We start from the raw sequence: 13,677 nt of genomic DNA on the forward strand, positions 1-13,677 counted from the left end.
AGCACCGGGGACCGGCTGGACCGGGCTGGGTGTCGAAGCACATTTTGGGCTAAGGATTTCGGCTCTCTCCAGATTCCTGAGGGGAAGGAACCCCGTGGGTTTGGCAGTAGCCGGCGGGGAGCTCAGCACCAGCACGGCCGGCCAAGGGCGGTGGGAAAGACACGCGTGGGGAGCGACGTGTTGGGGCTGCGGCCCCGGGTGGGGGCTGAGCTGAATCCGCTGCTCCCTGAGCCACAGGGCAGCGTCCCGTCGAGAGCATCACTCATCTCCGTCACTGGGCAGAGCTAAATCTAGCCCCAAAACAGCTTTATCAGATTGATTTGAATCAGCCCCCCACCTTCATTCTACCAAGCAAAAATCTAAAATATGCTTAATCACATTTCAGTATTTTTTCTGGGAAAAAAAAAAATAATAATAAAGTAACAATTGATGAAAAATTAAGTTTTCTCTAAAGAAATGGTGTTTGAGAAGTAAAGGAGTCAGCCAGCTGATCTCACAGAGTCGGGCGCTCTCACAAGCAATTTGTACCAAATCTACGTCTGTGACTCAAAAGCAGTTCATTGAACGGTTTATTGTATCAGCCTGGATAATCAAAAAGAGATGGAGAGCTGCAAACGGCACGATCGCGAAGCTGCGATCATTCAAGGGGCTCGGGATAGATTTGGAAAATAAAGACAGGAAGCTAAGTGGAGAAAAAAAATAACTGACACTAGATAATTTTAATTCGATAATTGCATTGAGCATGAGACACATCTCTACACTGTGGATATGCTGCATATATAATAGGATTTTTAAAGGACCTCCGTTTGAGCACAGGAGAATTCCGTGTATTTCCCATCTGTATTTCCTGTATTCATAGAAGGAAACAGGCAAAACATCGAAAACGAATATGCATTAGAACTGACAAATAAAAATAAAATGCACACATAAAAATAAACTCAGCTGCTTGTTTATGTGGGAGATGGGTGTGCATAGACAGGTTTTGGGAATATTTGGGTGCTTGAATCTAAGTCAGTGGGGGGGACCTTTTAGTTTATAATTCTCCACACATTATTTTCCGTGCTGGGATGAATCATTCTGATATATTCATAACCCAGACAAGCAGGAAGGTGTGTGCGATAATTAAAATTCACTGCAGCAAGTTCGATGGAATCCGTTTGCGGACAGAAAGACGGAGGGAAAAAAAAAAAAAAAGACAGACAGAAAGAAAGAAAGAAAAAAGTTTAGAGATCATAGGAAAGGAGATCTGCGAAGTCTCGGGGATTTGTGCCGCCTGCTCTGGGGGCGCAGCGGACAGGGGACGCGTCGCTGCGGCCCCAGATGGGGCGGGGGTTTCGGGCCGGCCGGACGCCCGTCCCTGCTCTTGGCTGGGGTCAAACCCAAAAGTGTTTTGCCCCCGCTATTTTTCCGATGGTGGATTTGGGATGTCCCGCTGTGGCGGCTCCGAGGGGCACAGCACCAGCAGGTGCCCAGGGTTTCTCTCCTCGGGGCCCAATCCTGCGCTCCTGGGAAGCAGCGCCGGCTGCGCTAACTTGGAGGGGAATGTGGTCTGGCCCCGATCCCCAGGACAGAACCGGATCCTCTGGGGACCTGGGTCGCCTGAGGGATCGCCAGTCACTGCACACGGCAATAGGCACCCCCGGAGTCCTGCTCTTCATCGCCTCCGAAAACCAAGTTTCCATCCGATCCTCTTGATTGCGAGCTGTCTGCATGTAAATATAACCTCTCTAACAGCGCTTTCCTCCCCCGAAGCTTTCCCATGTGTTTATTTTAAAAGTTATTACCTCGGAAAAAAAATCGTTTTCGGTCCTTAAGGGCAAAACTGTTAACTGCTTTGAGCAGGGAGACATCTGATTTCTCACAACTATCCCCTGCCTCTTGCCAAACAGAATAAATATCTGATCGTAAGTGAAATACCTGCGTAGAGAGAGGGAGAGAACAATCCTCGGCGGGTGGGAAAGGAGACGTTCGTATTATGTAATAATTGCTGTTCATTGTACACTCACTGTCTTAACGAGTGGATGACACCGGTGCGATAAGTAGGAGCCATCGTCGGGTGACACAGAGGACACTTACAACGCGTGATTGCACTTACTGCTCATTTCCCGCACCAAACATAATGTAATTTTGCTTCATCGCATCCACCTCCCCTTCGCATCGGGAACCGGGGTGCGCGTCCCGCCGTGCCGGGCAGGCAGAGTCCCCCAAACCCCGGGACGGAGGGATGTGTCCCCCCGGGGGTGACCGGAGGATGCTCAGGGGAAGTGGTACCCCGCAAACCGCCCGGGAGCGGGTCCGCAGCCAACAGCCATCAGCCAAAACGGCTTCGGAAACAGAGTCCAAAACACTCGAGAGAAGGATCTAGATGAAAGTGTCGATAACCAGACTTGATCGCTCGGATGCTCTGATGTTTAGCTCCTTTTAATTCCTTTCTAGCTTCTGGAGATAAATGCATAATATCCGTTATTAAAACGCCTTTCTCTTGGCTCCAGGTCTCATCTGGAGCAAGGCGATGAGACAAAAATCTTCCAACATCTGACACATGAAATATTACCTCGGCGTACACCTCGTTTCGGGGTAAAACTTAGACTTCATGCACGCTCTGAATTCTGTTCTCCTGCCTTTCTTTCTAGTCATATTGGGAGCCTTATCATCCTTTCTTAAAGGACTTCCACACTCCAGCCTCACAGTGAGTCGTTAAAAAAACCTCCTCTCTTTAGAAAACTGCTTATTAACCAAATCGATCATAGAAGGAGGGCGAAATACTTGTACTGTTGTCCCCCCCCGGAGAATAAACTCGCTGCCCACTGCCCGTGGGTGTTTTGTCCCCTCGAGTACTCTGTAAAGGACACGGGCTTGTTCTTAGCGTGGTCTGGGAATATAGAGCATCATTCGTTCAGGGAGCAGAATGGGTTCCCTCCTGATTAACACCCACGGGGTGAGGGGCAGACGGACCTGGAGAAATCAACCAGCCCACCCCCAAGTCACCAGCGCCAGCTATCACAGAATTATGCTGTGGCGCACGGTAGCGGCGATGCTGCCCACGGCCCGACGGCTACGGCAGCGAAGATGCTGCGGCAGTGCCTGCCCGTCGCCTCCCTCCGCCCCCGGGCTGGGAAAGGCGAGGCGGAGGTGGGCTGGGGGGCAGCCTGAAGCTCGCGGGGGGGGGGAATGGAAGGGGGAGGTGGAGCTGGCCGGGACGGGCAGTCGCTGCTGCTGCTGGAGCCGGTCAAACTGCACAGCCACTTCCCCCAGGAGCTTCCCTTTCATCTCCCCGCTCCTGGCGCCTGCAAAACAGCCTCAGTTTGTCTGCAACGTCTCTCCTCCCCCTGCGCTCCCTCCCTCCCCGTCCCACTCCAGCTGAGAGCCCCAGGACCGGGGCGCTCAGAGCCCGCCCCGGCTCACGGGGGCTGATGCTGCCGGAGGCGGGGGAGCGCTTGTGGGGCACCAGAAGGGAGTTAGGGGCTTTCTGGGCATCCTTGTCATGCGGCTGTACTCCGTGCGGAGGCTTCTGACGGCGGCTCCGAGTTGGGGGCACACGGGCGTGGGGCTGGGAAACAGCCCCAGGGACGGGCCGTCCCGAAATCCGGGCGGCTCCCGCTGAGCCCCGACCGCCGAGCGCCTGGGACCGCCCTTCCCGGGAGCGGGGTGACACGGGGGACACGGGGGGAAACCCGAGCAGGGAAAGCAACCGGACTCACGGCGGTTCCCCGGATCGGGAGAATTCCCTGGTGCTTTGAGGTTGGGCGGCCGCTCTGAGATCCCTGGGTAGGGGGGAAAGCCTTAATTCCTCACCATGGGCTAACACTGAAGAGGGCAAACACTGTGAGTAAACAACCCTGTCAGGCTTTGCTATCCCAGGTGCCCATGTGGCACTCAGCAGCCAGGTAAACTAAGCTGCATGAGCCATCTTCGGCTCCATGCTTTGCAATGCTGAGAGAAGCATGTCCCTTAGTTCCTCTCCTTCCTCCAGCCTCCCAAAGGATGACAGCACAGAGAAGTCTCCCCAAGCCCACGGGGATGGTGTTCGAGCTTGTGCACCCAGGCCACAGCCAGGCAGCTGTGGAGAGAAGCTGCACCCAAGGGACGTGATCGGTGTCACTGTGACCTGCCCTCCTGCAAGCTCTCCTTCCCTAGGCGCCCTTCCAGCGGCCATTGACTTTGGGAGTGCAGTATAATTATCTGTAGCATTTTCAGCAATCCCACAATGGCTTTCCACGGGCAGTGCATTGTTCTTGACACACATGCATTGTTCCTGCATGTCCATCAATTCTCATTTACTTGTCATGGTGCAGGAAGCATGGAGAAGGGAAAGGAAGGGGAAGGGGGGAGAAGAGGGATAAATTCAGCCCCCCTGCAGCAGGAGAGTTTGCAAGGCTGGAGCTGGCTGATGGCAGTCCTGCATCTCTCTGCGAGTATCTCCCATCAAAGTGATGATTTCTCTGGGAAAGTGACAAATTGAGGATAGCAAGAGCAGCAGGAGAGGCATCAGTTTGTGGGATGAACTATTATTTTCAGCCCTGGAGAAAAGCCCAAATCAGGGCTCTGTTGCCTGAAATGTTGCAGGCTGCTTCAGCCAGGTCGGTTGGGCTGAAGCAGTGAAAGGCATCCCCTGTCTTCGTAGATCTTGCCTGGCTTTAATCATTAACCCATCGAGGTCTGCCATAACACTACTAGCAATAAATAATGAGTGTGCAACTCCTACTATTAGCCCCACTGATGAGTGGGTTTTGTAACATGGCTTCTGGTACATGTCCTCCCACATGCCTTCCCACAGTGCAATCACATGCCCCTGTCCCAATTTGTGATCCGTGGCACCAGGTGAAATGCTATCAGGGCTGGGGTTGTTCAGGTAGTTGTTGGCTGACCGAGGGGGTTGGATGACCAAGGCTGTAAGGTGTTGGAGGGACCTCTGGGCCCAGCACAGCACACTCAATACAGTCCCATCCTTGAGGTGCTCTCCGGCCTAGACTGGGCAGAGGAGCACGGCCCAAAGAAAATCCACACCAAACCAGTTCCTCTCCCAGAATCAGCTCCCGAATTGCCCTCTAGGAAAAGGTATAACCACCTAGGTTGTGGAGGGAGTGGGAAGTCATGATTTGTGTTATAAGGACTGGGGACTTCCAAGACTGCTATGTGGAAAGTAAGAGAGTCCAAAACAAGCACAAGAAGAGATAGTGAAATCCTGCACATTTTGTGGAAGGCATTTAACCAAAACCACACAGGCAGCAGGGTCCTGCAGCCCCCCAAGACAAAGCCTGCAGCTCTGGCCAAGATGCCCCTGAAGTCAGGGCATGTGGCAAGGAGCTGCACCACACAGCCCCGGCCCTGGGCAGAGGTATTGTGTCCTACCCAGAGTATTTTAGGTTTTTTGGAGCCTTGGTTATAAACAACAACAAAATGACTCCCAGACTCTGCGTTTCCTGGATGTTAAAAAAAAAGAGCGAAAGTTGTGGGCAAGCATGAAATAACACCTGGTATAAGATTAAAATAATTACGAAAAGAACAATATCTATTTGCTTTTATCCACACAGTAATTAGAAATGCTTTTTAAAGGATAGTCTTTATTCATACCACTGGTAGGAAGTCAAAAAGTGAGAGAATCGCTTTCATAGTACTGGTTTGATATGCCTCTTAATTAAGGGTTGAGCGTCCCTAATTTATTAAAGCTCATCTGTTCGTCACGTGTGTAACTGACGCTGGAAAAAAAAAAATAATAATAATTACAGATCTAACCTTTGCAGAATGGTTTTGCCCGACTTGGGTCGCGCTGCCGAGGAAACGCAAACAAACCCCCCTTTTCGAATGAAAAATAAGCGACGGGGAACAGACACCCGCGTTTCCCTGCCGGGCCGTTTCGCTGAGGGAGGGTCCAGCATCCCGCACCCTGCAACCCTGTGGAAAAGCGCCTCGTTTCTCGGAGACCAAGCCGGGGATCAAGCAGATCCCGGTCAGGGAGGGCTGGCGGGGCGGGGGCGCGCCTGTACCCGACGGGGCGGCGGGGGCGCGGCTGGGGGAGCCAGGGGTGCCGGGAGGAGCCGGGCCGGCGGCAAGAGAGGAGGCAGAGCCGCGATCTTCTAAAGTTTCCTCTTCGCCTAATCATCAGCCCTAATTATCCCGGCGGCTTTTTTTTTTCTTGCTTTGGTATGATTATAGCCCTGGACGGCTCCTTAATAGCACAGCTCCGCTGGCTGCCCGTGTCATTAACTCCTAATTCATTTCGGAGGGGACGGGGGGAGGGGGAGCACCCCAAACAAAACCAGCCCCGAAAAAAAAAACCGAGGTTTCTCCCCTCCCTCCCGCTCCCGAGCCAATGGGGTGAGTCACCCCTCGACGTCAGGCCCCAGCGCGGGCCGTGATTGGCCCACGGGGCGTTTACTCCACTTCCCAAAGGAGGAAAGAGCCGGGGAGCCCCCAGAGGGGGAAAAAGGGGGGCGGCCCCGCAGCGCCTCACTCGCGCAGTCCCCGCGCAGGGCCGGGCAGAGGCGCAGCGCAGCTCCCCGGGCGGCCCCGCTCCTGCCTCGCTCCGCACCCGCGATGGCTTCTCCTTCCAAGGCGAAGGAGGTTTTCTCCTCCGACGAGGAGGGCCCGGCGGCCGGCGCTGAGGAGCACCACAAAGTCAAGGTGTCCAGCTTGCCGTTCAGCGTGGAAGCCCTCATGTCCGACAAGAAACCCCCCAAAGAACTGCCGCTGGCCGCGGCGGGGGGCAGCGCCGACGGGGCGGCCGTGGGCACCTCCAGGAACCTGCTGCTGCCGGGCCACGGCTCCCGGGACGCGCACAGCCCGCCCGGGGCTCTTACAAAAACCTTCGACACCGCTTCGGTCAAATCGGAGAACTCGGAGGACGGCACGTCCTGGATCCAAGAGGCCGGGAGATATTCCCCTCCGCCAAGTGAGTGGCCGGGGAAGCGGGGGCTGCGCGGGGCTGCGCGGCGGCCGGGGAGCGAGGGCGGGCGGGCAGCGCTCCGGCCCGGGCTCCGAGCGCCGGTCACCGAGCTGCGCGGCTCCCCTGGGGCCGAAAAGTTCAGAAGCACGCTGGATGTATACATATATAATACGTTATATATGTATTTATGTCTGCGCGTGTGTGATTTTTATATGGTTGTTACATATCTGTTCATATATATTTTTATATACATTTATGGAGTTATATATTTACATATATGACAACATGTGTGTGTATAAACATGTAATGCTTTTAAAACCATAGAAAAATCAGGAGCTACCACGGACTAGGTCCCTTTGCTCGCTCGGCTCACCGGCTGCCAGATCGTACATTTATCCCGTTACAACAAGAACTGGAGATTCTCCCTGTTCCCTTCTCCCTTACACCAAATGTTCCAAAGCAATCTTTTCGGTCTCAAATACTCAGGAATTGTCCCTTCCACCCTTGCGCGCTTTCTGCGCTCTGATTTCCGCCGCGGTCTCTCCTGCCTCGGTGCTTGTCAAAGTTTCTCGAACCGGACCTGACCTCTTTAGCCCCCTGCGATGTCTCCCGACCCCCTCCCCACCGCCACAGGGACACGCGATCGGAGGTGACAGGTCACTTCTTAAACCTTTTTACTGTTCGAGCCGCACTGTTGTGTCTGCGCTGAGCTGCATTTCGCTTTCGGTGAGATCCCTTAAAAAAACCCAAAAACTGTTTTTAATAAATTAAAATCCTCAAAATACCTTCAAGAAAAGGTGAAAAACCTAAGTGGTAAACTCTGCCTTCCCATTGCCGAGAGCCTTGGTGGCTGTATACCTGCATTAGCAGATCGATCCTGTCTCCTCCACACGTCTCTGACTTACCTGGTATAAATTAAATGCTCTGCTTTATTTAAATTAATGACTTTACGGATGCGAACTATTGAGCTGAGCAGCCTCGCAGAATTTGCTCCTGCAATCTAATAATGCAAGAAGGAAGTTTAGCATTATTACAGCTCCTCTTTTATTTGGGACCGTCATTTCGATTTGGCTTTCAGCCGTTTCCTTTCCTTTGCGATAACCCCGAATTAATTTGATTTCTAACTTGCTGGAAGAGGGCCCAGGAGAGGAGAAGTAGTCTGTCCATGTAATTTAGCTCCAGTTTGTGATTTTCACGTATTCTCAAGTATGCTGGAAAAGCATGAAGTGTGTGTTCCTACCTGACGCCCTTCTCTAAAACTGCCCTAAAGCCCAGACTTAGACAAGGCCCAATTTTCTCACGGTATTTTTAGTATTATTATTATTATTATTCGAAATTCTTTCTTTTTTTTTTTTTCTATTAAAATCGGCGGTTCGTAAGATCTGCACAGTAGCTTTGAAAAGGATTTCAGTAGCTAGGGAGTTCGAGTCCAGCGATTTCAGCAGGTTTTGGGGCGAAAAGTGATGGTCAGGGAAGGGAAGGACCTTCGGCCTCCATCATCTTTCTGATTTCCCACCTCCCCGGCTCTCGGACCCCTCAGAGCCGGTGTCACAGCAAGAGGCAATGACCGGTTCTCCGGCAAGTAGCCCGTCTGTCCGGGGAGGGTTTTGACATAAGCAGCAGCTATTCGGTTTATTATTATGAATATTACGGGTGGAGCGAACTGGGGAAAAAGCTGTAAAGTTAGATTTTGAGCAACGCAGAGAGGGAACCGTGTCTTCAAGTGATGACTTTTGCCCGACACTGGCCAGAAAAGGGAGAATAAACAGAAATAAACCCCAAAACCAGCGAAACAAATCACTGCGGCGAGTGTTCGGGGGTTGGCGCGGGATAAACGCAATTGCAGCGTCTGCGGTGGCGACAGTTCCCGCTCCTTATCAGAGTTTCTCAGTCACTCGGGGGATGGTGAGGGAAGAAGGCCGTGTACGTTTAGGTGTATTTCGGGGAAAATATCTGTCCGGGATTGAACTTAAAAGCACGTTTTTGCGGTTTGCCCTGTGCGTAGCAAAAGTCGGGACGTGTCGGGCTGACTTGAAAGCCGGGGAAGGCGCTGGGGAGAGATCCCCGGAGCCCTTGTAGACCACCCCTCCTGGAAAGAACCCCCTTTTAGCTGGCTCTTTGGGGAACATCACCTCGAAAACAGAAATAGGCTGCGCTTAAAAAGAGAGAGTAGAATGACGGAGTGACCGGTCGTGAATTTGGTACCGATTTAGCGTACTGTGAATTTACTGTAGTTTTTAGGAGTGAACCAAGTGCCACGGTGAGCACCTTAATTATTACAATGCCCCCGTGTGATCCTAAGACGTTATTTGACAAGTTGGTTTCTAAGGGGGATTTGTTTATCGCGTTCAGCATCTAGTAGAAGAGTAAGAAGATACATTTGATTTTCTCAGCTGTAGCTGTTTTCTCCTTCCCCTTTCTAAGCTTTTGAACACTTTCCTCGTGGCACTTTTTTAACTGCATGGTATTCACTTAAACGGCTTCGTGGTCCAGGTTATTTTAAAAAATAAAAGAAGAAAATTAAAAGGGTTCAGAACACACGACCTGCAAACAGTGACAGGCGTTTGAACCAGACACTACAGCATGTACAGAATTTAGCAGCTGCTTAAGAGGAGTCTGTCTGTCATTTTCTGTATCAAGCTGGGGAGACAGGGTTGTTTGTCCTGTGGCCCGGGAGTGATCTGAAACACAGCCAAATATCAAGCTTTTTAAGTCAGCTGTATGCTTTTTAAATTATTCTTTAGATTGCAAAATTATTAGTGAAATCCAAAGTGAATCCTGAGACAAGTAAGCAATGTGCCATCGCAGGCAAATGTGCTTGACCTGGTTAAGATTATAAAGCGAGCACGAAAGGTAGAAGATCTCCTGACTGACTTGTATTGACTACAGATGCTGCAGCTATGGGGTAGTTTATTTGTTGTTTTAATTGGCAAATGTCATATAAGCTAAATGTTGCCAAAGGAGTGTTCTGCTTTCTTCTTTTTTTTTGATACGCGCTGGAAAACATAAAATAGTCCTTGGAAAGTTAGTAAGCAGAGGGAAAACTTTCTCTTGAAGAAACAATAGCAAGAAAAACAACCAGCTCTCTAAACCACAGAAAAATATCAGACCTACTTTTCGAGCTGTCAGAAAAAAAAATAGTGTGGACTTGTTAGTCTTGGTGAAGAAATCCTGGCGTGGGGTTTGTCTCTTGCACCACTGTCCTTTCGTGAATGTCCCGCTTTTGCATATGTGTTTGTCCTGTGCTTTATTGGAATTACTGCTCCAGTTCTGCAGCTCCCAATACAGCTGTTCTGTGTGCTCTAGACCCCTGTGATGTGAATCCCAAAGTGATGTGCTGTGTGTGTCGCTGTGAATCCTTCGTGCTCTGTTTGCCTACAAGCTGCCCTTCTGAAATCACTGAGCATAAATTCCACTTTCCAGGACATCTGCTGAAGTCCTGTGAACATAACTTTGGCCAGGAAGAGATTTCCAGAGCCACTTGCAAAGAGATCCGCGGTTTCGAGGGTATCACCTGTTGGGACTTTTCCTTCAGATCCCCCCACTCCTTGCCCCAGCCCTCAGCAGCAGCACATCTCTCCAGAGCACCCAGGTCTCCCTGCTTTTGTGATAACCGGCCTTTCCCTTCCTTGCAGGACACCTGAGCCCCACTGCCTGCACCCTGAGGAAGCACAAGACGAATAGGAAACCCCGAACCCCGTTCACCACTTCCCAGCTGCTGGCTCTGGAGCGCAAGTTCCGCCAGAAGCAGTATCTCTCCATCGCCGAGAGAGCCGAGTTCTCCAGCTCCCTCAACCTCACAGAGACCCAGGTCAAAATCTGGTTCCAGAATCGGAGGGCTAAGGCCAAGAGACTGCAGGAGGCTGAGCTAGAGAAGCTCAAAATGGCAGCGAAGCCCATGTTGCCGTCCGGGTTCAGCCTCCCTTTCCCCATCAACTCTCCCATCCAGGCTGCCTCACTGTATGGAACATCCTACCCTTTTCACAGACCTGTGCTCCCCATCCCACCTGTTGGACTCTATGCTACTCCTGTTGGATATAGCATGTACCACTTGTCCTAAGAAGATCAAAAAGACGAAGCGACAGTGAGACAGACTTCCTGGTGGATCATGTCCGGCCCTGAGAAGGCAGGACCCCAGCCAATAGTGGCCATTCTTTCTGCACACTTCTATCCGCCACCCTGAGCGTACAGGAGTTTGCGTTAGCAAAGCAAGGCATCCTGTATGCTACGGGTTGGGTGTCTTTTGAGACACTCTGAGCGCTCAGAGTCTGATCCTCAAAGAAAAAAAAAATGTGTAAAAAACAAAGAAAGAAAGAAAAAAAAAAACATAAACAGGAAAAAAAAAAAAGCATTTGAGCAAATGTAAGTTTTTTTGTACAGTGCACATAAAACCAGAATAAAAAGGAATAGGTGAAAAAGCAATTTCATTTAGGGAGGCAGAGATTTTCTGGTGTCTTCTTGATGGGGCCAACGCATATTTAAAGTAAGAGGGGTGCATGCCCTAAACCCACACTCTCAAGTGTCATCGCTTAATTACGGGGTCTGGGGGGTGGGAAATGAAAAGATCTAATAAAGGCTTGATTTGTTTTGGTTTTTTTGTTAGTTTTGGTTTGTTTTTTCCTGTTTGTTTTGTTGTTTTTGTCATCTTTTTATTTGTTTGTCTTTTGTTTTGTTTTGTTTTCTGTTGTTTTGGTTTGTTTTGGTTTTTTTAATAAGAAAACAGAGCCCTTAGCTAAAGACACCATGTAAATAGAAACGAGACCCAGTAGAGTCAGAGCAATGTTTGGAACCAGCAAGTTCCTGCATTTCTGGGGGTAGGGAAAATTTTTGCACCCCGTACCTTGACAGACGTTTGCAACAAGGTGAGCATCAGGGGCCCTAAATATAGAGCAACAACTTCATCCACCATTGGCTCCTGTAATGTCTTTGTCTGTATAAATAGCTTCAGCATTTGTAAAGCACTGTGAGGGGAGGTAAAGTGCAAGGGAGGGTTATTAGGCAGTCTGGGTCTTTATCTCTTCCTGTTGGCATACTCCGAAATTTTTGGCTACAGCCAGGTAATCTTGGCTCTGCAATGTTATTCGAAAACCAGAAGAGAGGGAAGGAAGCTTTCCGGGGAAAGAAGATGTGGGTTGTTTCCAGAGTGGTGGTGAGCAAAGGATTGTTGAACACTTCTGGGAGTTGTTTGGGGTTTTTTATTAGTATTTGCAACAGTCTGTATTAAACAGAAGAACGCTCCAAGTCTTCCTCTCCTTCCCTTGCTAAGGATGCCAACGTGACTCATACTTTAAGCCCTTCTTAAGAGAGATCCAGGTATCACAAACAACTCTACTAGTAGGATGGTGGGATGCCAAGAGACTGTGTAACCTGTCTGTCCCTGCGGGAACTCCCCACGCACCGGCAGGACCTTCCCCAGGCTTCTCCTTGTAACTATTGTATTATGTGTATTATTCTTGCTAAACGTTGTGAGAAAGTTACTCCAAAGCCTGTGGAGCACTGAAGGCAGAGCTTATCCTGGATTTGTTTTCTTAGCGTGTTGTTGTGGAAGAAAAAAAGGAAACAAACAAGGGAAAGGAAAAGAAAAAAAGAAAGAAAAAAGCCACGAGTTTTTGCTGGTTTTTGGTTGTTTTGACCCAGGCACTGTCGCCGCCTGGGACCCACTGCAAGTGAACTTCCCCTCTCCCTTCCCCTCGTCCCTAATCTTCCATTATAGGAAAGTCCCTTTGAAAGGGATGCCTTGTACAATTTTATATATTTTATTGAAGATTTATTATTTCTTATCTCTTATTTCAAATTAAATTTTAAAAAAGAAAAAACATGTTTAATTGCGTGTGGGTCTGTGTTTGGAGTTCTTTAAAAAGTAACTTCTCTCTGTGTGTGTTTTGCACCGCTGGGTCAAGTTCAAAGAAGCATTTGGGTTGCCTTTATGATTATTTCCCCTTTCTGAATCTGAATGAAAGCCAAATTTACAGCACATGAAGGTGAATTGCAAGTCAACAATTCAAAGTCGAAAGCCAAACCTTTTATGAGGTTTCCTTGTTTTTAACAACGGCTTTTAGGCGCCTCTGTTCTTTACAACATCATACTGGTGATGTTTCCATCACTTTTCTCAGCTCGTGTGCTTTTCTCTTTTGCTCAGGACTCTCCCTCCGACCCGCCTTCCCACTGACCTCAAATCTGCGCTTAATTTAATGGGAGAATAGTCGCGACCTCCGCAGTAGTTGGGGGTAATTTTGCACAGGTAAAACCTGGCAGGGACCCTGCAAAACTCCAGTACCGTTGCATTTCAGGGCTCCCATGCGCTGTCAGCCTATCCCACAGTTTTCGGGGCAGTTTCCCTCAAGGGACGCACCCATGTGCTCCCCGGAGAGCAGGTGCTGGACCACCCGCCCCTGACCTTCCTGGCGAAGAGGGCTCGGGTTTGCTCAGATAAGAGCGGTACTCGGGAGGTCAGGGCTAATATTTTACTGTCTCACATCGAAAGTCCCACGCTGGCCCGAAGTGTATTTTGTTGTGGGAGGCTTATTCAGATTGAGTGACCTCTGGAATCACAGCTGGAGAAAGAGGTGGATTTGCCTCTGCTGAAGCAGCTGGGCGATGCGATCCCCTTCTCCGGGCTCCACCGAGGGCCGATGGCGCTCCCCGCACACGCCGGCGGGCAGAGCCCAGGGGGGCGCCCGTTCCCCCCCGCAAACCCCCGCCGGTCTCAGTGCGGCCCCGACGGATCGGGCCGCGGCTGGGCCAGAGGGAACAGGGCAGGGAGGTGAAAACATCTCCCGAGCTGGGCTGTG

The 13,677-nt window shown here is 50.5% G+C and overlaps 1 protein-coding gene across 1 annotated transcript; it reads left to right on the forward strand.

Moving 5' to 3' along the window:
- Nucleotides 1-6,419: 6,419 nt before the first annotated feature.
- On the forward strand, nt 6,420-12,687 carry MSX2 (msh homeobox 2). Its single transcript, XM_065849274.2, has 2 exons — nt 6,420-6,892; nt 10,522-12,687. Exons 1-2 carry the CDS (start codon nt 6,538-6,540, stop codon nt 10,944-10,946), a joined length of 780 nt encoding a protein of 259 aa, XP_065705346.1. The 5' UTR covers nt 6,420-6,537; the 3' UTR covers nt 10,947-12,687.
- Nucleotides 12,688-13,677: the final 990 nt, after the last annotated feature.

Source organism: Patagioenas fasciata, chromosome 14 (genome assembly GCF_037038585.1).
Source record: "Patagioenas fasciata isolate bPatFas1 chromosome 14, bPatFas1.hap1, whole genome shotgun sequence".
NCBI classification, from domain to species: Eukaryota; Metazoa; Chordata; class Aves; order Columbiformes; family Columbidae; genus Patagioenas; species Patagioenas fasciata.

Bases quoted from the DNA above. Each gene is read 5' to 3' on its own strand.
- MSX2 (XM_065849274.2), top strand. From the start codon at position 6,538: ATGGCTTCTCCTTCCAAGGCGAAGGAGGTTTTCTCCTCCGACGAGGAG. The intron at 6,893-10,521 runs GTGAGTGGCCGG...CCTTCCTTGCAG, and splicing joins GAGATATTCCCCTCCGCCAA to GACACCTGAGCCCCACTGCC.